At 43.2% G+C, this 26,347-nt stretch overlaps 1 protein-coding gene across 1 annotated transcript in view; it reads right to left on the minus strand.

Annotated features, from left to right (window-relative positions):
• The window catches only part of mrpl48 (mitochondrial ribosomal protein L48), a 36,754-nt gene extending 11,060 nt beyond the window's left edge, over positions 1 to 25,694 (minus strand). Inside the window, exons 1-5 of the mRNA XM_068033372.1 lie at positions 25,600 to 25,694; positions 22,973 to 23,028; positions 17,550 to 17,587; positions 8,275 to 8,360; positions 615 to 784 (exon numbers count right to left, since the gene is read on the minus strand). Coding sequence (XP_067889473.1) covers positions 615 to 784; positions 8,275 to 8,360; positions 17,550 to 17,587; positions 22,973 to 23,028; positions 25,600 to 25,620 — 371 coding nt within the window. The 5' untranslated portion in view covers positions 25,621 to 25,694. The remainder of the gene's footprint in view (positions 1 to 614; positions 785 to 8,274; positions 8,361 to 17,549; positions 17,588 to 22,972; positions 23,029 to 25,599) is intronic.
• Between the last annotated feature and the right edge of the window lie 653 nt (positions 25,695 to 26,347).

The following is a 26,347-nucleotide window of genomic DNA, read 5'->3' on the forward strand; positions in this document are numbered from 1 at the left end:
CAGAATATTGATGGTGGGGATTCAGCAATGATAATGCCATTGAATGTTATGGTGAGGTGGTTAAGATTTTCTCTTGCTGGAGATGGGCATTGCCTGACACTTGTGTGGTACGAATATTACTTGCCACTTATCTGCCCAAGCTTGAATGTTGTCCAGGTCTTGCTGCATGCGCGCATGGACTGCTTCAGTATATGAGGAGTTGAGAATGGTACTGAACAATGTACCAACATTAGCGAACATCCCCATTTCTGACCTTACGTTGGAGGAAAGATCATTGATGAGGCAACTGAAGATGGTTGGGCTGAGGACACTACCCTGAGGAAAGGCTACAGCGATGTCCTGGGGCTGAGATGATTGACCTCCAACAAAAACAAACATCTTCCTTTGTGCTAGGTATGACTCCAACCAGTGGAGAGTTTTCCCCGATTCCCATTGACTTCAATTCTGTTATGGCTCCTTGATGCCACAATCGATCAAATGCTGTCTTGATGTCAAGGGCACTCACTCTCACCTCACCTCACTTTTGTACATTTATCTATGTTAAAAACTACATAAATGCAAGTTGTTGTTGCAGTTGACTGCAGACTGGTGATCCATTTAGCATTGTTTTCTACCTTTCGTCCACTTTGATCTTCAATCGATTACAGAGCTGGTGGATGTACTGACTGTAGTGTTCCACAAGTGTCATGTCATAGCCAGTAAGTTGGATATTTAGTACACCATATTCTGTGTCAGTGCCAGGCTTTAGCTGCTTCATCTGTAGCTTCTCTCTTTTCTTCCGTGGCTGTTGGCAAAACAGTGTAAATTACATGAAGATTTCAACAAAGATTTAGAGGCAGTCAGATTCATGATAGCCTATTGTAATTGGTTGTAGAGAGACACTCCAAACTTGCCACTGATAGAACCAACATTTGATGAGATATTGTAAACTCCATGCTGTAAACAGGGGGATGGTGGAAATGGGCCATCACATTTTACAAGGAGTTGTGCTGATAATTGTGTGGCTTGCGAGGAATTCTTGGTACCTGCTGAGGGCTGAAATCCACACTTGTCAGTTGTCTAATTACCGACTAGTAACTAAGCTTCTTGTAGCCATAGGTAAACTGCATCACTATCGGGGTCACGTCAACTCCATGATGATGCAATTTGCTACAGAAGATTGGGTCTAATCCTTTGATTCAGGAAGGTCCACAGTAGTGCAGGACACAACTGATGATTGCATGAATCTTTCATGGGAACTACAAGTTTACCTATGATCTCCAGATAGCCCCAGCAAGCCAATGCCCTAACAGGTAGAGTGGCTCCGGCTGGTTAAACAATGGGGTGCCTTTTAGTGACAGCAATTTGTGCAGTTTTATCTGGTTAAACTTCAGTTGTACTCCTGTTGCACAGTTGGGAATCTCTAAGTCTTCCCACTCTTCAACCTGCACTGAAAGGCTCTGGAGTTCAATAAGTGGCGTAAGTCCATTTGGGGAGAAAGTGTAGCACTGACTGAAAATAATTGGTATGATCTCTGCTTCAATCACTAAGCTGGGCAGTGCATTCCACAGTCTCAAAACCCTCTGAACAAAACAGCTTCTTCTACTCTTAACATTAGTGGGTTTCTATGTGCATCAGACAGCTGGTGAGTAGAGAGGGCAAAGTGGCACAGTGATTAGCACCGCAGCCTCACAGTTCCAGTGAACCGTGTTCAGTTCTGGGTACTGCCTGTGCGGAGTTTGCAAGTTCTCCCTGTGTCTGCGTGGGTTTCCTCTGGGTGCTCCGGTTTCCTCCCACATGCCAAAGACTTGCGGGTTGATAGGTAAATTGGCCATTGTAAATTGCCCCTAGTGTAGGTAGGTGGTATGAGAATTGAGGGAAGGTGGGGATGTGAGGGGGAAATGGGGTTAATGTAGGATTAGTAAAAATGGGTGGTTGATGATCGGCGCGGACTCGTTGGGCCGAAGGGCCTGTTTCAGTGCTGTATCACTCTATGACTCTAAATATTGTTGAAGTTACAAGATTGTATTTAAATGGTCAACTAAACTAAGAAACCCAGGGGTTTGCAACAGAATGTGCCCCCCCAGGACACATTGATCTTCATTGTTGCGATATTAAAGGCGCTATATAATTGCAAGTTGTTGTCGCTGCAATTAGGGGGACAGTAGCATAGAGGTAATGTTACTGGACTAGTAATCCAGACGCTCAGACTAATGTTCCACAGACATGAACACAAATCCCACCACGGCAGCAGAAGGAAGTTAAATTCAACTAATTAATAAATCTGGAATAAAATGCTAGTCTCATTAATAATAATGATGAAACTACCGGATTGTCGTAAAAACCCATCTGGTTCGCCAATGTCCTTCAGGGGAGGAAATCTGCAGTCCTTACCCAGTCTGGCCTACATGTGACTCCAGACACACAGCAATGACTCCTAACTGCCTTCTGAAATGGCCTAGCAAGCACTCAGTTGTATCAAACAGCTGCAGAAAAGTCAAAGAAGAATAAAACTGGATGGACCACCCGGCATCAACCTAGGCACCGGAAATGACAAGGGTGCGCCCTGCCCAGTCAAATCTGCAAAATCTTCCTCACTAACATCTAGGGACTTGTGCCAAAATTGGAAGAGCTATCCCACAGACATACGCACCGAATCATACCTCACACACAATGTCCCAAACTTCTCCATCACCAATCTCAGGTACGTCCTCTCCCACTGGCAGGACAGACCCACCAGAGGTGGCAGCACAGTGGTAACAGTCAGGAGGAAGTGGCCCTGGGAAACCCAACAGTAATAATGGACCCCATGAAGTCTCATGGCATCAGGTCAAACACGGGCAAGGAAACTTCCTACCCATCTACCACCCTCTCTCAGCTGATGAATCAGTACTTCTCCATGGTGAACACCACTTGGAAGAAGCACTGAGGGTATCAAGGGCACAGAATGTACTCTGGGTGGGGGACTTTGTCTATCACCAACAGTGGCTTGGTAGCAAAACTGAAAGACATATCAATCAGACTAGGCCTGTGGCAGGTGGTGAGGGAACCAACAAGAGGGAAAACCTACTTGACCTTGTCCTCACCAATCTACCTGTCACAGTTGCATCTGTCCATGACAGTACTAGTAAGGAGTGACCACTGCACAATCCTTGTGAAGACCAAGTCCCATCTTTCCACTGCGGACCCCCTCCAATGTGTTGTGTGGCGCTACCACTGTGCTAAATGGGATAGGCTAGCAGCTCAAAATTTGGCGTCCACGAGGCACTGTGGGCCATCAGCAGCAGCAGAATTGCATTCCACCACAATATGTGACCTCATGGCCTGACATATCCCTCACTTTACCATTACCAACAAGCCAGGGGCACAACCCTATTTCAATAAGGAGTGTAGGAGAGCATGCCAGGAGCAGCACCAAGTGTACCTAAAAATAAGGTGAAGCTACGGCACAGGACTACATGCATGATAAACTGTGGCGGTAGCATGCTATAGATAGCTAAGCAATCCCACAATCAATGGATTAGATCAAAGCTCTGAAGTCCTGCCACATCCAGTTGTGAATGGTGGTGGACAATCAATCAATTAACCAGAGGAGGTTCAACAGACATCTCTATCCAGAATGATGACACAGCCCAGCATGTCAGTGCAAAAGGCAAGGCGGAAGCATTTGCAACCAACTTCAGCCAGAAGTGCCAAGTGGATGATCCATCTCCATCTGCTCTGGAGGTTCCTAGCATTATAGAGGCCAGTCTTCAGACAATTTGATTCACTCCGCATGATATTGAGAAACAGCTGAAAGCACTGGATATGACTACGGCTATGAACTCTGACAACATCCCGGAAATAGTACTGAAAAATAGTGCTCCAGAAATGGCCGTGCCTTTAGCCAAGCTGTTCCTGTACAGCTACAACAGTGGCACCTCCCCAGCAATGTGGAAAATTGCCCAGGTATATCCTGTCCACAAAAAGCAGGACAAATCCAATCTGGTCAATTACCATCCCATCAGTCTACTCTCAATCATCAGCAAAGTGATGGAAGGTGCCATTGACAGTACTATCAAGTGACACTTAATCAGCAAAAACCTGCTCACTGATGCTCAGTTTAGGTTTCACCAGTGCCACTCAACTGCAGCATGACTTGCCAATTTTTATACTCTATGCCCCGACCGATGAAGGCAAGCATGCCGTATGCCTTCCTGACGACCTTATCCACCTGCGTTGCCACTTTCAGTGATCTGTGGACCTGTACGCCCAGATCTCTCTGCCAGTCAATACTCCTAAGGGTTCTGCCATTTACTGTATACTTCCCATCTGCATTAGACCTTCCAAAATGCATTAACTCACATTTGTCCGGATTAAACTCCATCTGCCATTTCTCTGCCCAAGTCTCCAACCGATCTATATCCTGCTGTATCCTCTGACAATCCTCATCACTATCCGCAACTCCACCAACCTTTGTGTCGTCTGCAAACTTACTAATCAGACCAGCTATATTTTCCTCCAAATCATTTATACATACAACAAACAGCAAAGGTCCCAGCACTGATCCCTGCGGAACACCGCTAGTCACAGCCCTCCATTCAGAAAAGCATCCTTCCACTGCTACCCTCTGTCTTCTATGACCGAGCTAGTTCTGTATCCATCTTGCCAGCTCACCTCTGATCCCGTGTGACTTCACCTTTTGTACCAGTCTGCCATGAGGGACCTTGTCAAAGGCTTTACTGAAGTCCATGTAGACAACATCCACTGCCCTTACTTCATCAATCAACTTTGTCACTTCCTCAGAAAACTCAATCAAGTCAGTGAGACATGACCTCCCCTTCACAAAACCATGCTGCCCCTCGCTAATAAGTTTATTTGTTTCCAAATGGGAGTAAATCCTGTCTCCAATAATTTCCCTACCACTGACATAAGGCTCACCGGCCTATAATTTCCTGGATTATCGTTGCTACCCTTCTTGAACAAAGGAACAACACTGGCTATTCTCCAGTCCTCTGGGACCTCACCTGTAGCCAATGAGGATGCAAAGATTTCTGTCAAGGGCCTAGCGATTTCCTCCCTTGCCTCCCTCAGTATTCTGGGGTAGATCCCATCAGGCCCTGGGGACTTATCTACCTTAATGTTTTTCAAAACGACCAACACCTCCTCCTTTTTGATATCGACATGACTCAGACTATTTACACTCCCTTCCCTAGACTCATCATCCACCAAGTCCTTCTCTTTGGTGAATACTAATACAAAGTACTCATTTAGTACCTCGCCCATTTCCTCTGGCTCCACACATAAATTCCCTCCTCTGTCCTTGAGTGGGCCAACCCTTTCCCTGGCTACCCTCTTGCTCTTTATATATGTATAAAAAGCCTTGGGATTCTCCTTAATCCTGTTTGCCAATGACTTTTCATGACCCCTTTTAGCCCTCCTGACTCCTTGTTTAAGTTCCTTCCTACTGTCTTTATATTCCTCAAGGGATTCTTCTGTTCCTAGCCTTCTAGCCCTTACGAATGCTTCCTTTTTCTTTTTGACTAGGCTCACAATATCCCTCGTTATCCAAGGTTCCCGAAACTTGCCAAACTTATCCTTCATCCTCACAGGAACATGCCGGTCCTGGATTCTAATCAACTGACGTTTGAAAGACTCCCACATGTCAGATGTTGATTTACCCTCAAACAGCTGCCCCCAATCTAAATTCTTCAGTTCCTGCCTAATATTGTTATAATTAGCCTTCCCCCAATTTTGCACCTTCACCCGAGGACTACTCTTATCCTAATCCACAAGTACCTTAAAACTTACGGAATTATGGTCACTGTTCCCGAAATGCTCCCCTACTGAAGCTTCGACCACCTGGCCGGGCTCATTCCCCAATACCAGGTCCAGTACGGCCCCTTCCCTAGTTGGACTGTCAACATATTGTTTCAAGAAGCCCTCCTGGATGCTCCTTACAAATTCTGCCCCATCCAAGCCCCTAGCACTAAGTGAGTCCAGTCAATATAGGGGGAGTTAAAATCACCCACCAGAACAACCCTGTTGCTTTTACATCTTTCCAAAATCTGTCTACATATCTGCTCCTCTACCTCCCGCTGGCTGTTGGGAGGCCTGTAGTAAACCCCCAACATTGTGACTGCACCTATCCTATTCCTGAGCTCTACCCATATTGCCTCGCTGCATGATCCCTCCGAGGTGTCCTTCCGCAGCACAGCTGTGATATTCTCCTTAACCAGTAATGCAACTCCCCCACCCCATTTACATCCCCCTCTATCCCGCCTGAAGCTTCTAAATCCCGCAATGTTTAGCTGCTAATCCTGTCCTTCCCTCAACCAAGTCTCTATAATAGCAACAACATCATAGTTCCAAGTACTAATCCAAGCTCTAAGTTCATCTGCCTTACCTGTTATACTTCTCGCATTGAAACTAATGCACTTCAGACCACCAGTCCCGCTGTACTCAGCAACCTCTCCCTGCCTGCTCTTCCTCTCAGTCTTACTGGCCTTCGTCACTAGTTCCCCCTCAGTTATTTCACCTGCTGACCTACTGCTCTGGTTCCCACCCCCCTGCCACACTAGTTTAAACCCTCCCGGGTGTTACACCTCCTTGCATGGGGAAGGTGCAGTGGGAAGTGGATGAAGTGTCGGGGGCGATCATAAGAACTAGGAGCAGGAGTAGGCCATCCGGCCCCTCGAGCCTGCTCCGCCATTCAATAAGATCATGGCTGATCTTTTCGTGGACTCAGATCCACTTACCCGCGCTCCCACCGTATCCCTTAATGGAGGAGTGGACCAGGGTGTCGCGGAGGGAACGGTCCCTTCGGAATGCTGACGGGAGGGGAGTGAAAGATGTGTTTGGTGGTGTCATCATGCTGGAGGTGCCAGAAATGACAGAGGATGATCCTTTGGTTGTGGAGGCTGGTGGGGTAAAAAGTGAGGACAAGGGGAACCCTGTTGCAGTTCTGGGAGGGAGGGGAAGGGATAAGGGCAGAAATGCAGGAAATGGGTCAACCATAGTAGGGCACGTGGGGGGAATCCTCAGCTGAGGAAAAAGGAAGACATATCAGAAGTGCTGTTGTGGAAAGGTGCATCATCAGTACAGATGCGGATACGACAGAGACAGTAAAACTGGGAGAATGGAATGGAGTCCATTCAGGAGGCAGGGTATGAAAAAGTGTAGTTGAGGTAGCTGTGGGAGTCGGTGGGCTTACAATGAATATTAGTGGACATCCTATCCCCAGAAATAGAGACAGACAAGTTGAGGAAGGGAAGTGTTGGAAATGAACCATGTGAAGGTGAAAAGGGTGGAAATTGGAAGAAAAGTTGATGAAGTTTTCCAGTTCAGGGTGAAAGCAGGAAATGGCACTGATACAGCCATCAATGTACCAGAAAAAGAGTTGGGGGAGGGGGTCAGAGTAGGACTGGAACAAGGAAAGTTTGACATACCCCACAAAAAGACAGGCATTACTGGGACTCATGAGGGTACCCATAGCAACAACCTTTATTTGGAGGAAGAAGAAGTTGCTCGAGGTGAGAACAAGTTCAGCCAGGCCGAGGAGGGTGGTGGTTGATGGGGTCTGGTTGGGCCACTTTCAAGAAAGAAACGGAAAGCCCTCAGACTGTCCTGGTAGGGGGTGGAAGTGTAGAGAGATTGGACATTCAGCATTTTCTTTTTTTATTTCAAATATCAGTGCCTATTTGTGGAACCTGACTATGCGCAAAAGCAAAATACTGCAGAGAAAACAGAAAATGCTGTGTGCAAGTTGCCTGTTAAATTTCCTACATTACAAAAGTGATTACACTTCAGAAGTACTTAATTAGCTGTAAAGAGCTTCAGAACTTTGTGAAAGGCACTATATAAATGCAAGTTCAGTCATTCGCGAGGGGCACAGAAAATTTGAGGGGCAAAATAAAGGCCCCACAATAGCTAAAGACAGTATGTTATTGAGCCACACAGAAGGTGCGCTTGTGTGGATGTTAGGTGAAAAAACAATCAGGACTCCATTCAAATTGCCAGTCAATATTCACTATCCGAGAGTCACACAGGAGGGTGACAATTTAAGTGATGACCTGGAGGGTTGCTGGAGTGATGGTGAGACTGTAAGAGTTGAATCCTTCAGGAGAGGAAGGAGGAAGACAATAGTAAGTAAGGAGGGGAAAGAAAAGAAGTCAATACTTGATTTGAGCAATATTAAATAGCTACCATAAAATGATCTATTTTAAAACTAAGTTGATTAGTGAATTTTGTAATTAATTATCTCAGTTATATCTGTTTTTGATTTTAATCCAGGCACGCAAACAAGATATTACTTACCACTTCTCTCGGTAGTAAGTATTTATACCTCCCAATCCCATGGGTGGGCATCGACCTGTAATGTCTCTTGCTGGCTAGGTTATTATCTGTGTACACAGAATGCAGAATTTATTTGATTAAAATATATTACTAGATCACACTCCTGATATGTCTCATCTCCTGGTGGCAGTACAGGGCCAATACAAAATGACACAAAGCAATTGAGACCACTCTTTGAAGACAATAATAGCAACTTTGTACAAACAAAACCTAACAGGGTTAGACTCTACTTGTCTTTAATTAGAGTTATCCTTTGATCTGCACTTTTGCCTCGGTCTACTTAGTAATAGTCAGCATAAAAACCTCACATAAAATCATTCACAGATCAAGTAAATGAAAATATGTAGATCTTAAATAAAGGAGTGGATAAAAGGAAAACTACTAACACTGAAAATCTGAACCATAAACAAAAAAAAAAATCCAGAAATGCATTACAGGTCAGTCCGTATCTGACAAGAAAAGGATAGGTAAATATTTTGTTTGGAACATTTCATCAGAATTGAAAGGCCTTTAAGCACTTAGTGGGCCAAATCTACAAGAAAATATTCAGCAGACGAGGCAGTATCTGTGGAGAGAGAAACAGATGTAATATTTCATGCCAATTACCTATCAGGTGATGAAATGTCATTGTTTTAGTGTTACAGACACAATATAGGCTGATGAATGTTTGTAACAGGAAGGAGCATGATAGAACTTTATAGGATTAGTCCTACGTATAATTCAAGCAAGTTAGCAATGTCAAATAAATTTCTACCAATACTCAACAGTTAAGTTAACATTCTGGGTATGGACCCACGATAACTAGAACCTAAAAGGTAGCTAAGCCTCTTTACAGGAAGAAAACAAAAGGGAAGAACGGATAGAAGAGCAGGAGTCTGGTTTTCTGGCTTCCATCACAAAGAGGCGCAAAAAAGGCAACAAATAAGAAAAGGATGCAAACAACTTAATGGGGGTAGTAATGAAAGGTAGATGTGAGAACAGGCAGGAAAATGAGAAAGACAGCTGATGTTTAAAGCTGCTAATATCAGTATTCAGAGCAGACAGCTGCAGGGTGCCAAGGAGACTGAGGAAACACAGTTCCTGAAATTTGTGTTGAGCTTGATTGGAACAGCGCAGGAGGCCAAAAATGGAATGGTGACAGTGGAAATAGGAGGGAAATTGAACTAGGCGAGTTACAGGAGGTCAGACAGAATGGTGGTGTTCACCAAATTGGTCATCCGATCTTTGTTTGATGGCCCCAGTGTTGAGAAAATTACATTACAAGGCACTGCAATTCTGATGAGAAATCAAACTATGATCTCCATCTTACCAGCTTCCACGCATGGATATCCATCGAAATCCCACTTCCACCAGCTAGACTCACAACCAAAGACCACGAAAACCTACAACTTTTTCTTGCCAACTTCTTTTCTCCCTAATGTCTCCCAATATTGCATAATTCCTGGAGTAACATGGTGTGACCTGCTCCAATGTCTCTCTCAATATTGCTAGCAAACTGACTATGAGGTTTGATCCACCTCTCTGACACAGACTAGCCTAAACAATACAGCTGGTGTTGGACCTTTGCTGTGGAATTGGGAAATATAAAGCAGCACCAGGTCTCCAAGCAATAAATAAGTATACTCTGTGGGCTCCACAATCATTTCTATGGTACTATGAACCCAACTAAAAAGATTTAAAACAAACAAATTTAAAAGCTTAGTGGTTGCATTCCTCAAATTTGAACCTTTAGTTGCCTATTAGGTTTTACACCTAAAATGCTTTCACTGACCCAAATATTTCGATGTAAAGTTAAATTTCAGAACTGTTAGCTGTAGATAATGACAGAACACATACTGAGCATTATTTACCAAGTTGTTAATTGGTTCCTTAGCACTTAACTGAATTATTCTCACTGCAGTTCAGATGCTGAGCTCTCACTCCAGAGAATACAACATATCTGTATGTGCATTATTGCACTGACATTACATTCATTCATTCTTTTCCCAGGAGTTTAATGCATCAGAAGTAAAATTAGCATCTCAGCAGTTACCTACCAGACATTAACATCATTTGTGACTGCTTTGGTTTTGACAATAAAGCACTGAAAGTTTACTCAAAAAAAATTTAGAAGATCTTAGATGGCATCACTCAATTTTACTTGTGTCTGTCTCTTTCAAACACACACAGGTACAGGAGTCAGCCAAGTGTGGTTAAAACAACTACTTTTAATCAGTCAGTCAGTAGCGGTTTTCCCAAGGCTACTCTATCACTGCTCTCTGTTGCCCCATAGCTTAGATTTGAAATACTCTCCTCTGTGCTTAAATCAGTCCAGATATATTTTTCAGGGAACCTACACATTTAAAAAAAAATTCATTTGTGCGATGTGGGCATCACTGGCTCGTCCAGCATTTATTGCCCATCCCTAATTGTCCTTGAACTAAGTGGCTTGTCAGGCCATTTCAGTGGGCATTTAAAGAGTCAACCACATTGCTGTGGGGCCAGACCAGGTAATGACGGAAGATTTCCTTCCCTAAAGGACATTAGTAAACAGATGGGTTTTTATAACAACTGACAATGGTTTCATGGTCACCATTAGACTAGCTTTTTAAATTCCAGATTTTTATATTAATTGAATTCAAATGTCACCATCTGCCATGGTGGGATTCAAACCCATGTCCCCAGAGCATTAACCTGAGTTTCTGGATTACTAGTCCAGTAACATTACCACTACAATCTAGCATCTAATCTAGTTCTGCCTTTATGTAACTTATGAGCGTGACCTCTGGCACTTCCTAGCCTATCCAGTTGAAATAATTGGTCCAATGCACACTACATTGACTGCACTTCCCCCATCTATCATGTATGTTAACTCCTTGAGGAATTCTCAGATTCATCAAGGAAGAACGTCCCATTTTGAAATCTTTGCTGGCTGTTTCTGTTTTCTCTTTAACTAGATACATGGTAATTTCATCCTCAACCAAAATTTTGCCTACATGTAATTACCTGGATTAGTTCTGTGTCCCTTTTTAAAAATCTAGACCCTGCATTTTTTTCATAAACTTTGATCAAATCAAAAGTCTACGCTCTTCTAAAGTATACAGACCGATCGGAATCAATCTGGGCACGTAAGGTGTCTTAGATTGGGAAATATCATAATAAATCTTGAATTGAAAGCTAGTCTCAGTAATAGTGCCGTGAAACTATTATCAATAGTCGTAAAAATCCACCTTGTTCACTAATGTCCTTTAGAGAAGGAAATCTGCTGTCCTTACCTGGTCTGGCCTACATATGACTCCAGACCCACAGCAATGTGGTTGACTCTTCAAATACCCTCTGAAATGGCCTAGTAAGCCACTCAGTTATCAAGGGCAATAAGGGATGGGCAACAAATTCTGGCCTTGCCAGCAACGCCCACATCCCATGAAAGAATAAAAAAAAACACTCTTGCCCTTTGACAGTCTTTCCAAAACCTCAATATCCTCTATTTGAGAAGACTAAGGCTGGACATTGTATTCTAACTAAGGCCTATCCAAGATCTTATACAAGGACAAAATGCTTTGTTTTGTACTGAATTGTCCTCTGCATACAATCTAGAACGATTTGGTTATAGCCTCAAGGCATTGGCGATGAATGTCGAGAAAATGATGCACTACAACACCCATATCTCTCTCTTTCATCATTGGCTTCAATTCTTTTTCCTGTTGGGTGTATGTCTATTCAGCACTTGACCTGCCCACACATATAGCACTACACTTTTCAAAGTTAAACAACATTTGCTAAACACACAGCCATTCCTCCAACATATGGAGATCTGCGTGGAGTAGTCAAGCATCCTTTACAGACCTAACACTCACACAAATCTTGATGGCATGAAAACTTCAGACTATTCCCCCAACGCTGACATCTAGGTCTTCAATTAAAGTAGTAAATAGCAAAGGTGCTAACACTAATCCCTGCAGGACACCGCTGATAATCGGTTTCAAAGGAAATCCAAATCTATTGACGACAACTTTCTGCCTAAGGGCATTCAGCCAATTCTCAATCTATCGAAGCAGATTGCCACTAAGTCACGAGATTCCAACTTGTAAAAATGCCCTGTGATAAGCTTTCTGAAAGTCCATGTAGATAATGTCTACCGGGTTACATCCTACGTGACTGTGACATTGCTAACCTATCCCTCCTCATCCTTCTCGACCTGTCTGCAACCTTTGACACAGCTGACCACACCATCCTTCTTCAATGTCTCTATTCCACTGGCCTTCTTAGTGGGACTGCCCTTGCCTGGTTCCACTTTCATCCATTCAGTTGTACCAGAGAATCAACTGCAATGGCTTCTCTTTCCGCTCCCAAACTGTTACCTCTGGAGTTCCCCACGGATCCAATCTTAGCCCCCTCTTATTTCTCAGGTACATGATGCCCCTCGGCGACATTATCCGAAACACAACGTCAGGTTCCACGTATACGTTGACAACGCCCAACTCTACCTCACCAATATCAGCTCTCTCTCGAGACCTCTGCTGTCTCTAATTTGTCACACTTCTTGACTGACATTCAGTACTGGATAAGTTACAATTTTCTCCAACTAAATATTTGGAAGACTGAAGCTATTGCCTGCGGTCCCTGCCAAAAATGTTGCTCCCTAGCCACTGACTCCATCTTTCTCCCTGACAACAGTCACAGAATCACAGAATTGTACAGCACAGAATAAAGCCATCCGACCTATCGTGTCTGCATTGGTTCTCTGAAAAAGCAACTTACCTAGTGTCTTCTTCCCGTAGCCCTGTACATTCTTCCTTTTCAGATAACAATCCCTGCAGCATTACTCCTTCATCTAAGATAATACTCCTAAGCCTTTTCTTGCGTTGTTACTCCAGTATACCTAGGTAGATGACCTGGTTGGGGTACACCTGTTTCCTGTGTAACTAGCCTGTTCACAATCTTGGTGTTGTATTTGACCCTGTGATGAGCTTCCAACCAAACATCTGCTCAATTTCGAAGACCGCTCACTCACACCTCCGTAACATCAGCCACCTCTGCCTTGCTTCAGCAGAAACCCTCATCTATGCCTTTGTTATCTATTGACCTGAATATTCCAAAGCTGTCCTGGCCAGCCACCCATCTTCCACCCTCCATAAGCTTGGTCATCCAAAACTCTGTTGCCTGTATTCTAATTTGCACCAAGTCCCATTAATCTATCATTCCTGTGCTCACGAACCTATATTATCTCCTGGTTCAGCAACAACTCTATTTTAAAATTCTCACGTTTTTAAAAAAATCCCCCCATGGCCTTGCCCCTCCCTACCTCTGAAACCTATTGCAGGCCTACAACCTGCCGAGAATTGTGGTCATCCAATTTTGGCCTCTTGCGCATCCCCAATTTTAATCACTGTGCCTTCAACTGCCTCGGTCCTAAGCTCTGGAATTTCCTCCCTGAACCTCTCCACCTCTCTCTCTTCCTTTAAGACACTCCTTAAAGCCTCAACAACACCCTGTACAGTTGTAACAAGACTTCCCTATTTTTAAACTCCAACCCCTAGCAATAAAGGTCAAAATTCCATTTGCCTTCTTAATTACTTGCTGCACCTGCATGATAACTTTTTGTGTTTCATGCATAAGAACAGCCAGATCCCTCTGTGCTGCACTTTTTTGAAGTCTCTCTCCCTTTAAATAATAGTCTGCCTTTTGATTCTTCCTACCAAAGTGCAAGACCTCATTAAATTTCCTACATTAAACTCCATCTGCCAGGTTTTTGCCCACTCACTCAACCTATCTATATCGCCTCGCAGATTCCTTATGTCCTCATCACAACATGCCCTCCCACCTATTTTTGTATCATCAGCAAATTTGGCTATATTACATTCTGCCCCTTCCTCCAAGTCATTAATATAGATAGTAAATAATTGAGGCCCTAGGACTGATCCTTGTGGCTCAATGACTAGAGGTCATAGATTCAAAATCGTTGCCAAAAGATCTAGAGGGGAGATAAGGGTATTAATTTTTCACTCAGTTATTAGGATCTGGAACACTCTACCTGAAAAGGTGCTGCTGGAAGCCGATTCCATAAATAATTTTAAAAGAGAGTTCCACAGGTACTTGAGGCTGAGAAACTTACAGTGATACAGACAAAAATCGGACTTGTGGGAAGAAGCATGAGTGCTCTTTCAAAAAGCCAGCACAGCACAAAGGGCCAAATGGCCTCCATCTGTGCTTTAAGTTGCTAAGATTCCATGAAATGGTCTATCCATATAGACATAGTCTATTCCCTTCATAATTTTAAACATTTCACCTAAATCACCGAAAACTTACGCATTTCTGGAGTAAAAAGTCAATCATGCTAACTGGTTTTAAGCTAAGGATCATCAATGACCTTCCTTTTTAACCTTTTACAGGACCTCTATCACCAACCATGTAAAGGAACCAAAACTGAATGCAATATTCCAGATGAGGGATAACTAAAAAGCTGTACTCGGACAATAGTTCATTTAGTTTTATACTGAATTTCACTGCAAACGTTTCAGGTCAGTGACCCTTCTTCAGAACTGGCAAATATTAGAAATGTGAAAGGTTCTTTTATTATTAAAATTTATTTAGAGATACAGCACTGAAACAGGCCCTTCGGCCCGAGTCAGTGCCGACCATCAACCACCCATTTATACTAATCCTACATTAATCCCATATTCTTAACACATCCCCACAATTCCCCTACCACCTACCTATACTAGGGACAATTTATAATGGCCAATTTACCTATCAACCTGCAGGTCTTTGGCTGTGGGAGGAAACCGGAGAACCCGGCGAAAACCCATGCAGTCACAGGGAGAACTTGCAAACTCCGCACAGGCAGTACCCAGAATCGAACCCGGGTCGCTGGAGCTGTGAGGCTGCGGTGCTAACCACTGCGCCACTGTGTTCTAAGCAAGTAAAGCGGGGGTGGGGCAAGAGATAACAAAGGAGAAGGTGTAGATAGGACAAGGTCACAGAATAGCTGACCAGAAGGTCGTGGACCAAAGGCAAACAATATGTTAATTGTGTGTTGAAAGACAAAGCATTAGTACAGATAGGGTGTTAACGGACTGAAAATTGAACATCCGCAAGTACAAACATGAAAAAGAACAGTGGGTAAGCAAACTGAAGAAACTAGGATGAAATAAAATAAAATAAACACACAAAAAAATATATAAAATAACTAAAAATAAAAGTACAATAGGCAACTCGTCATGCTCTGAAATTATTGAACTCAATGTTCAGTCCGGCAGGCTGTGGTGTGCCTAATCGGTAAATAAGATGCTGTTCCTCAAGCTTGCGTTGATGTTCACTGGAACACTGCAGCAATCCAAGGACAGAGATGTGAGCATGAGAGAAGGGGGAGTGTTGAAATGGCAAGCAACCGGAAGCTCGGGGTCCTGCTTGCGGACTGAGCAGAGGTGTTCCGCAAAGCGGTCACCCAGTCTGCGTTTGGTCTCCCCAATGTAGAAGAGACCACATTGTGAGCAGCGAATACAGTATACTACATTGTAAGAAGTACAAGTAAATCGCTGCTTCACCTGAAAGGAGTGTTTGGGGCCTGGGATAATGAGGAGAGAGGAGGTAAATGGGCAGGTATTACACCTCCTGCGATTGCAGGGGAAGATGCCATGGGAAGGGGACGAAGTGGTGGGGGTAATGGAAGAGTGGACCAGGGTGTCACGGAGGCAACGATCCCTTCAGAATGCTGTCAGGGGAAGGGAGGGGAAGATGCCTTTGGTAGTGGCATCACACTGGAGGTGGCGGAAATGGCGGAGGATGATCCTTTGGATATGCAGGCTGATGGGGTGGAAAGTGAGGACAAGGGGAACCCTGTCACGGTTCTGGGAGGGAGGGCAAGGGGTGAGGATAGAGGTGCGGGAAATGGGCCAGACACGGTTGAGGGCCCTGCCAACCAACGTGGGGGGGAATCCTCGGTTGAGGAAAAAGGAAGACATATCAGAAGCGCTGTCATGGAAGGTAGCATCATCAGAGCAGATGCATCGGAGACGGAGAAACAGGGAGAATGGAATGGAGTCCTTATAGGAGGCAGGGTGTGAAGAAGTGTAGTCGAGGTAGCTGTGGAAGTCGGTGGGCTTATAATGGATATTAGTAGACAGCCTATCCCCAGAGATGGAGATAGAGAAGTCGAGGAAGGGAAGGGAAGTGTCAGAGATGGACCATGTAAAGGTGAGAGAAGGGTGGAAATTAGAAGCAAAGTTGATAAAGTTTTCCAGTTCGGGGCGGGAGCAGGAAACGGCACCGATACAATCGTCAATGTACCGTAAAAACAGTTGGGGGAGGGGGCCTGAGTAGGACTGGAACAAGGAATGTTCGACATATCCCACAAAAAGACAGGCATAACTAGGACCCATGTGGGTATCCATAGCATCACCTTTTACTTGACTCCACTCACTTCCTTCATTTTACTTTTATTTTTAGTTATTTTTTTCTTTTTATGTATTTTTTTCTGTTTATTTTATTTTATTTCATCTTAGTTTGTTCAGTTTGCTTACCCACTGTTTTTTTTCATGTTTGTACTTGCGGCTGTTCAATTTTCAGTCCGTTAACACCCTATCTGTACTAATGCTTTGTCTTTCAACACACAATTAACATATTGTTTGCCTTTGGTCCACGACCTTCTGGTCAGCTATTCTGTGACCTTGTCCTATCTACACCTTCTCCTTTGTTATCTCTTGCCCCACCCCCGCTTTACTTGCTTATAACCTTTCACATTTCTAATATTTGCCAGTTCTGAAGAAGGGTCACTGACCTGAAACCTTAACTCTGCTTCTCTCTCCACAGATGCTGCCAGACCTGCTGAGTATTTCCAGCATTTCTTGTTTTTATTTCAGATTTCCAGCATCCGCAGTATTTTGCTTTTACTATAATTTTCTGGTTCTGACTTGCTACTCTTTTTAAATATTAGCCTCCCTCCAAATCATGGGAACAATCCTAGTCTCTAATGAACCATTAAATATATAAACCAAGGCTCACTTAACACTGTGACCCCACACCTTGCTTTGAGCAACCTGAGGTAAATGGAGCAAGAGGCAGATCCTCGATCAACAAATGAAAGGGATCAGAGGCAGGAGCTGGAAAGGCTTCCATACTTGCAGAAGTGGTATGAGTCAAGAATCACCAGGGAAACATTAAGTAGATAGGTTAAAAAGTGTGCACACTATTCCTAATAAATTGAGTCTTTTTGGTCAGACAATATTTTGCAATCAATGAAATGAAGACTTTCTAACCTGTAAACCACAAAGGAGGATGTCTGATGGATGTTAACCTAAAAAAGAAAAAGAGCAGTCAAAATCAATTTTTATGCTGCAAAGATAGTTCATTTGTATTTGAAAACTGAAAAAGTTTGATCTGAGAAACATCTACCTCACTAAGTTTAAAATACTAACAGCTGAGAGGTAACTTGAAATTATAGTTAATAAACCAAATGGAGAATTATGGGGAAGTTTGCAATGTACAGAAAAGGCGGCAGTTAGTGTGGCAAACTTGTATCAACAAAATATGCCAGCTCTTTCAAGGAAAACAGATCCATTCGGCCCATCCAATTAGAATGAAGAAAAGCTTCAACTTCTCTTGCCTAATCAGATCACCTAACCATCCCCAGCAACCCGATCCTTAAGACCATTTGTTGTTTGGCATTCTTCCTGACATCTAGCCTAAACTTTCCTTTCACCAGTTTTAACCTATACCTGCTTGTTCTCATAATCTGGCATTTCTTAGATGCAGCAAACAATCATGTGTACCCTTTAAATAACCCAGCATGTGAAATACAGGTAGGCAAAAAAAAAAAATACAGGGCGAGGGATGAATTAGATCTTATTGGTTCTTTGTAATATTAATTGAAAGCTTGAATCAGGTGTATCACAATTTCAGTGTCCTTTCAACCCTGAGCTGCACTTCCATCCCCGTAATCTCATACGAACATACAAATTAAGAGCAGGACTAGGCCACTCGATCCCTTGAGCCTGCTCTGCCATTCAGTAAGTTCATGGCTGAACTGATTACTCCACATTTCCACCTATCCCCAATAACCTTCCACCCCTTGCTTATCAAGAATCTATCTACCTCTGCCTTAAAAATATTCAAAGACTCTGCTTTCACTGCCTTTTAAGGAAGAGAATTCCAAAGACTCACGACCCTCTGAGAGAAAAAATTTCTCCTCATCTCTGTCTTAAATGGGCGACCCCTTATTTTTAAACAGTGTTCCCACAAGGGGAAACATCCTTTCCACATCCACCCTGTCAAGACCCCTCAGGATCTTATATGTTTCAATCAAGTTGCCTCTTACTCTTCTAAATTCCAGCGGATACAAGCCTAACCTGTCTAATCTTTCCTCGTAAGACAGCCCACCTATTCCAGGTAAACCTAAGCCTAGTAAACCTTCTCTGTACTGCCTCCAACGCATTTACATCCTTCCTTAAATAAGGAGGCCAGTACTGTACACAGTACTCCAGATGTGGTCGTACCAATGCCCTATATAGCTGAAGCATAACTCCCTACTTTTGTATTCCACCACAAAGGCAGCCTACTTACACCTCCATAACATGATCCACATACGCCCTTGCCTTATGCCATCTGCTTCTGAAACCCTCAGCCTTTGTTACCTTCAGACTTGACTATTCCAAAGCTTTTCCAGCTGGCCTCCCAGCAACGATAAATATCAATTCATTCAAACCTCTGCTACCTGTATCTCATCTAGCACCAAGTCCCAATCATTCATCACCTCTGTCCACACTGACCTACCTTGGCTCCCAGTCCTCTTAACGCCTCAGATTAAATATTCTCATCCTCATGTTTAAATCCATTCATGGCCTCACACCCACCCACACCACCGCCCCCCCCACCTCCCCCCCGAGTTCCATAACCTTCTCCAGCCCTACAAACATCTGAAAATGTTGTGCTCTTCCAATTCATCCCCCTCCCTACATCCCACCAGCCTACAGCCTCGGATCCAAGCTCTAGAATCACCTTAAAACGGCTCTGCCTTTCTACCACCTTATCTTATTTTAATTCCCTCCTAAAAGCACAGTTCTTTGGCTAACTTTTTGATCACCCCTAATAACATCATCTTTGGCTTGGCATTCATTTTTGTCGGTTTACATTCTGTGAAGTGCTGTGGGGTGTTTCGAACATTCAAGGTGTGATACAAATATAAATTGCTGTTTTCTGTAATTAAGCTTCTGTTGAACCTATTTTTGTAATTCATTTCCCAAATATTGCAATATTAGGGTGGTTGGAATCTGGAACGCACTGCCTGAAGGGGCGGTAGAGGCAGGAACCCTTACAACATTTAAGAAGTATTTAGATGAGCACTATAAACGCCATAGCATACAAGGCTACAGGCCAAGTGCTGGAAAATGGGATTAGAATAGTTAGGTGCTTGATGGCCGGCACAGACATGATGGGCCGAAGGGCCTGTTTCTGTGCTGTATAACTCTATGACTCTACCTCTCCTATTAACAATATGACAACAACACACTGACATTCTCAGGCTATTACTTGTCCTTCTGTGTCATTGCAGTAGCATGCATGGACATGAATATGCCCTCCCTTCATTCATTCATTGAAGTTTTAGGAAGAAAATATTGCACAGGGCAAAACAATAAAATTAGCTGTTCAGTGCCTTGTGCCACAAGCATGTAAAACTTAGCTCAATGCATCAAGTCTCAATATTAGGTAGAAGAAACATTACAAGGGCAGATTAACTTCCTCAAAAATTTAATTGGACTAGCCACATAAATACTGTGGCTACACGAGTGGGTCAGAGGCTGGGAATTCTGCCACGAGTGACTCACGTCCCAACTCCCCACATGCCTGTTCGGTGCAGCTCTAACAACACTCAAGAAGCTCAACACCATCCAGAGCAAAGCGGCTTGCTTGATTGGCACCCCATTCATTACCCCACAATTACTATCTCCACCACTGTTGCAAAGTGGCTGCAGTGTGTATCATCTGCAAGATGCACTGGACAACTCACCAAGGCTTCTTCAACAGCACCTTAAAAAACCACAACCTAGAAGAACAAGGTCAGCAGGCAGATGGGAACAGCATTACTTGTAAGTTTCCCTTCAAGTCACACATTGCCTTGACTTAGAACTATATCACCATTCTTTCAACATCGCTGGGTCAAAATCCTGGAACTCCCAACCTAACAGCGCGGTGTGAGGACCTTCACCAAATAGACTGCAGCAGTTCAAGAATGTGACTCATCATCACTTCTTCAAGGGCAATTAGGGATGAGCAATAAATGCTGGCCTTGTCAGTGATGCCCACATCCCATGAATGAATAAATAAGAAACTTACTCAGAGAGAAGGATGGATGAAAAATTTAACTCAGACCAATCTCTTAAATCTCCAAGCAGCTGCATTTTATTTTCTTCTTTCACGGGATGTGGACGTCACTGGCTAAGCCAGTATTTATTGCCCATCCCTAATTGCCCTTGAGAAGGTGGTGATGAGCCCTCTTCTGGAACAGTTGCAGTCCATGTGGTGTAGGTACAGCAACAATGCTGTTAAGATGGGAGTTCCAGGATTTTAACCTAGTGACAGTGAAGGAACGGTGATACAGTTCCAAGTCAGGATGGTGTGTGGCTTGGAGGGGAACTTGCAGGTGATGGTGTTCCCATACATCTGCTGCCCTTGTCCTTCTAGATGGTAGAGGTCGCGGGTTTGGAAGGTGCTGTCGAAGGAGGCTTGGTGAGTTGCTGCAGTGCACCTAGTAGATGGTACACACTGCTGCCACTGTGCGTCGGTGGTAGAGGGAGTGAATGTTGAAGATGGTACGTGGGGTGTCAATCAAGCGGGCTGCTTTGTCCTGGATGGTGTCGAGCTTCTTGAGTGTTGTTGGAGCTGCACTCATCCAGGTAAGTGAACAATATTCCATCATATTCTTGACTTGTTCCTTGTAGATGGTGGACAGGCTTTGGGGAGTCAGGAGTTGGGTTACTCGCTGCAGAATCCCCAGCCTCTGACCTGCTCTTGGAGCTGCAGTACTTATATGGCTGGTCCATTTGAGTTTCTGGTCCATGGTAACCCCCAGGATGTTAACAGTGGAGGCTTAGCGATGGTAATGCCATTGAATGTCAAGAGGAGTTGGCTGGATACTCTCTGTTGCATGAATGTAACTTGCCACTTATCATCCCAAGCCTGAACGTTGCCCAGGTCTTGCTGCATCTGGACACGGACTGCTTCAGTATCTGAGGAGTCGCGAATGGTGCTGAACATTGTGCTATCAGCGAACATTTCCACTTCTGACTTTATGATGGAGGGAAGGTCATTGATGAAGCAGCTGAATATGGTTGGGCCTAGGACACTACCCTGAGGAACTCCTGTAGTGATGTCCTGGGACTGAGATGATCGACCTCCAACAATCACAACCATCTTCCTTTGTGCTTGGTATGAATCCAACCAGTGGAGAGTTTTCCCGGAATCCTATTGACTCCAGTTTTGTGAGGGCTCCTTGATGCCACACTTGATCAAATGCTGCCTTGATGTCAAGGGCTGTCACTCTCACCTCATCTCCTGAGTTCAGCTTTTTGTCCATGTTTGAACCAAGGCTGTAATGAGGTCAGGAGCTGAGTGGCCCTGGCGAAAACCAATCTGAGCATCAGTGAGCAGGTTATTGCTGAGTAAGTGCTGCTTGATAGCACTGTTGATGACATCGTCCATCACTTTGCTGATGATCGCACTGATAGAAAGTTGGTAACAAATTGTTTGGTTGCTGTCTTAACTATGGAGGATTCTGGTAAATATTGTTTCTAAATGTGGTGCATTTCATCCATTAAAAAGCCTCGAAGAATGAAACTGTTTGACATCAAACCTTAAATATTAAACAGAAACATTAATCTTTGATCTACTCACCTTTATTCAAAACATTTTAGGTGTTCAATATGAAAGACAGTGGAAACATATTTCACTGAGCAACCATTCCATTTCAAATAACAGCTTTTTAAAAGTTAAAAAAAATCCCTTATTGCAAAAATCAAGCTTTGCAAGCAGATGAGAGTAAAACAAACATTCTCCATTCTCTGTCACAGATTCTTATTAATCCCACAGCCAAGAAATAGAACCCACGACCAGCAAAATTTATCATATGTAAAACTTGCACAATTATGAAGTTTCATTTTCATTATCAAAAATAGTGAAACACTTCTTTATAAAAAAAAAAGCCCAACTGGATGGAGATTGGACCGAACTGGACATCATAGTCTCAAGACAAGGGTTCGGCCATTTAGGACTGAGACGAGGAGAAATTTCTTCACTTGGGTCGGTTGTAAATCTTTGAAATTCTCTACCCCAGAGGACTGTTCAGTATATTCAAGAATAAGATCAATAAATTTTGAACACTAAGGCAATCAAGGGATATAGGAATAGGGCAGGAAAATGGAGTTGAGGTAGAAGCTCAGCCATGATCTTATTGAATGGTGGAATAGGCTCAAGAGATTGTATAGCCTGTTCCTATTTCTTACATTTATTGAACAGGCATGTTCTCTTACTCAGCAGTAAAATAAAAGTAAGTTCCTGTGAAACATATCCAGGTACTCTGGGGTGGGAGGTGGGAAGGAGGAGGAGCACGACAAAGGTGGTACTATTTTAGAGCAGATTGGTAAATTATGGGTTTTACAAAAAAATACTTCCACTTTACAATCCCTACCTGAAGACTGTAGCAGCAGCTTGTTCTAAACAGGTTATATTTCTTACACACAGGACCTGCAAGTAAGGTGTGAGAGTAAATGGTGAGAAATATAGTGAAATAAAAACTTTAATTGTCTTATCAATTTAAAACCAATTGCACTTATTAGAATGAACCAGCCAGTTTGGTGAATCGGTTAATATGAAATGGAGAAAACAGCTGATTAGTTAAATGAGGAGACTGAGTTTTCTTTGCTTACTAATTTCTGTCCTACAGGTATTAATTCATTGCTGGGTTAAAGATCCATGGGCAGCAGCCACCTCCAGTATGTTAATCAAGTAATAAAGAACAAAGAAAATTACAGCACAGGAACAGGCCCTTCGGCCCTCCAAGCATGCGCCGATCCAGATCCTCTATCTAAACATGTCGCCTATTTTCTAAGTGTCTGTATCTCTTTGCTTCCTGCCCATTCATGTATCTGTCTAGATACATCTTAAAAGACGCTATCGTGCCCGCGACTACCACCTCCGCTGGCAATGCGTTCCAGGCACCCACCACCCTCTGTGTAAAGAACTTTCCACGCATATCCCCCCTAAACTTTTCCCCTCTCACTTTGAACTCGTGACCCCAAGTAATTGAATCCCCCACTCTGGGAAAAAGCTTCTTGCTATCCACCCTGTCTATACCTCTCATGATTTTGTACACCTCAATCAGGTCCCCCCTCAACCTCCGTCTTTCTAATGAAAATAATCCTAATCTGCTCAACCTCTCTTCATAGCTAGTGCCCTCCATACCAGGCAACATCCTGGTGAACCTCCTCTGCACCCTCTCCAAAGCATCTACATCCTTTTGGTAATGTGGCGACCAGAACTGCACGCAGTATTCCAAATGTAGCCGAACCAAAGTCTTATACAACTGTAACATGACCTGCCAACCCTTGTACTCAATACCCCGTCCTATGAAGGAAAGCATGCCGTATGCCTTCTTGACCACTCTATTGACCTGTGTTGCCACCTTCAGGGAACAATGGACCTGAACACCCAAATCTCTCTGTACATCAATTTTCCCCTGGACTTTTCCATTTACTGTATAATTCACTCTTGAATTGGATCTTCCAAAATGCATCATTTATTATTATTATAATAATCATTATTCATGTGTGAGCTTTGGCTGTGTTAACAGCCTATTCAATTCTGGCTGCTGTTACAGTCAAGTCCATGCTAGTGTCCACTCATGACTAACATACACTTTCAGCTGAGTGCTACATAGAAGTGAAGAACAGGAACACTGGTTGAATTTTCCATCCCAAATTATTAGGCACACAGGCCAACTTTAACACTTCTACTCCTTAGCAGAGCAGCCAGATTTTCGTCTTCCGTATGGCTCAGTTACTCGTTGAGATAAATTCAGAGCTATTGGATAAGTAAAGATTTGATTTATTTGTGTAAGTTAGACAATTCAAAACAATGAGATTTTATTACACAGGAAAAAGGTGAAAACTGATTGAAAACCTATTCTAAAGAAATGTGTTGGAATTCTGCTGTGCAGGGAGAAACACAGAAACAAGGCCTGCCATGTCTCATGCATTAGGAGTGGACCTTGCTCATTCTGGTGAATTATATTTTGTTCTATTTCAGACATCAAAAAATAAAATACTGCTCAATATGGAGTTAGTATTTTTGAATGGGCTACTTGGAACTAGTACATAAACTGGATATCACAGTCATGTCTTATGATGTACATAAATTAATTTTCTTTTAGATAAGAGAATATTCATTAGCAGCAAAGTAAACCTCAGATGTCAGGACCTGTTTTGTTTCCCTGTTAAATTCTGGAACTTGGCAAAAAGGATTTCACAGGGCAGAAGGAATGGCAGAATCATCCTAATTGTCAGCATAGCTCAGTTGGTAGCACTCTCACCTCCAAGTCAGACAGTTGTGGGTTCAAGTCTCCTTCCAAGACTTCAGCACAAAAATCTAGGCTGACGCTGCAGTGGAGCACTGAGGGAGTGCTGCACTGTTGGAGGTGCCATCATTCCGATGAGACATTAAATCAGGGCCCTGGTCTCTCAAATGGAGGTAAAAAAAAACCCCAGGGCACTATTTCAAAGAAGAACAGGGGAGTTATCCCCAGTGTCTTGGCCAATATTTATCACACAATTAACATTATCTGGTCATCATCACAATGCTGTTTTTTCAGGCTTGCTGTACACAAAATGGCTACTATGTCACCACCCCCCCCCCCCACACACACACACACACACACAATTACAACAGTGCCCACACTTCAAAAGTACTTCATTGGCTGGAAAGCATTTAGGGACATCGGTGGTCGTGAAAGACACTATATAAATGCAAGTATTTTTTTCTCATCCCCATCCTATTAAATGGATGAACCAGTGGCTTTTCTTATAAGCTTCTGTATGGTAAAATAGGATTGAAATGCGTATCACTCCGGACCACTGAAACGTTGTTGATAACGCTAGGAAACATTATTTCTCCCAGCCCGGCCGCCCTTGTCTCTGTCCCCAACACCCACACTGAGGTCTAGGCTCTACATCGACGGTACTGACAGATCCGATCCGCTTTTACAGGAAACCTGAAACTGCCCTTTACGTAAAATAATATATATTTTTTGCTATAAATCACCTTCGTTAGAACAGGATTCATGGTTCAGACAGTCAGAAATTAAATTACTGCTTCGAGTCCCGCACACAAACCTCCCCCCGGAAACCCGCTCTGAAATCTCCCACCGCAGCACCAAACCCCGCGAACATGCGTTCCGGCTCCAGTGCAGGTCGCAACAAGCTTTCAGAGAAAAAAGAATGTAACGAAAGTGAATTCTATATTTCAGGGAGAAATTAGATAGAATCGTAAAAAGTAAATAAATGCATCGATTAGGATCTTTCAGGGGAGGAAGCAAACTTATTTTAGATGGATATGCTTGTTCTTTGGTTGAAATGATAGTGGGGGAGAAGACCATGCCAAACCTATCAAATATTCAGTTACCTATAATGAAAACCTTTTCCTTTTTGTCAAAATAGCATTCCTACATGTACCTTTATAAAGAAAAACAGCTCTATTCATGTAATGATTTGAATCTATCATTTTTTTCTCTATTATATAATTCATTATATATCTATTGGAAGGGAGTGACCATCTGGTTAGTTTGAGACATAAGCATCATACAGGAAAATTCTTTATTCATTTAAAGTAGGCAGTTTGCAGGCAGCGCCCAAGGTGGACTCAAATATGGCAAATTTTCAACACGCATGTGTAGAACAATTTATGCAACTTATTTAAATAAAGCAGGTTAAAAAAAAACAGTAGTGTAACAGTTTAATCTATATCAAATAGTACAGCACAGAAGGAGGCCATTCAGTCCATCAAGTCTGTG

Source organism: Heterodontus francisci, chromosome 6 (assembly GCF_036365525.1).
Source record: "Heterodontus francisci isolate sHetFra1 chromosome 6, sHetFra1.hap1, whole genome shotgun sequence".
NCBI classification, from domain to species: domain Eukaryota; kingdom Metazoa; phylum Chordata; class Chondrichthyes; order Heterodontiformes; family Heterodontidae; genus Heterodontus; species Heterodontus francisci.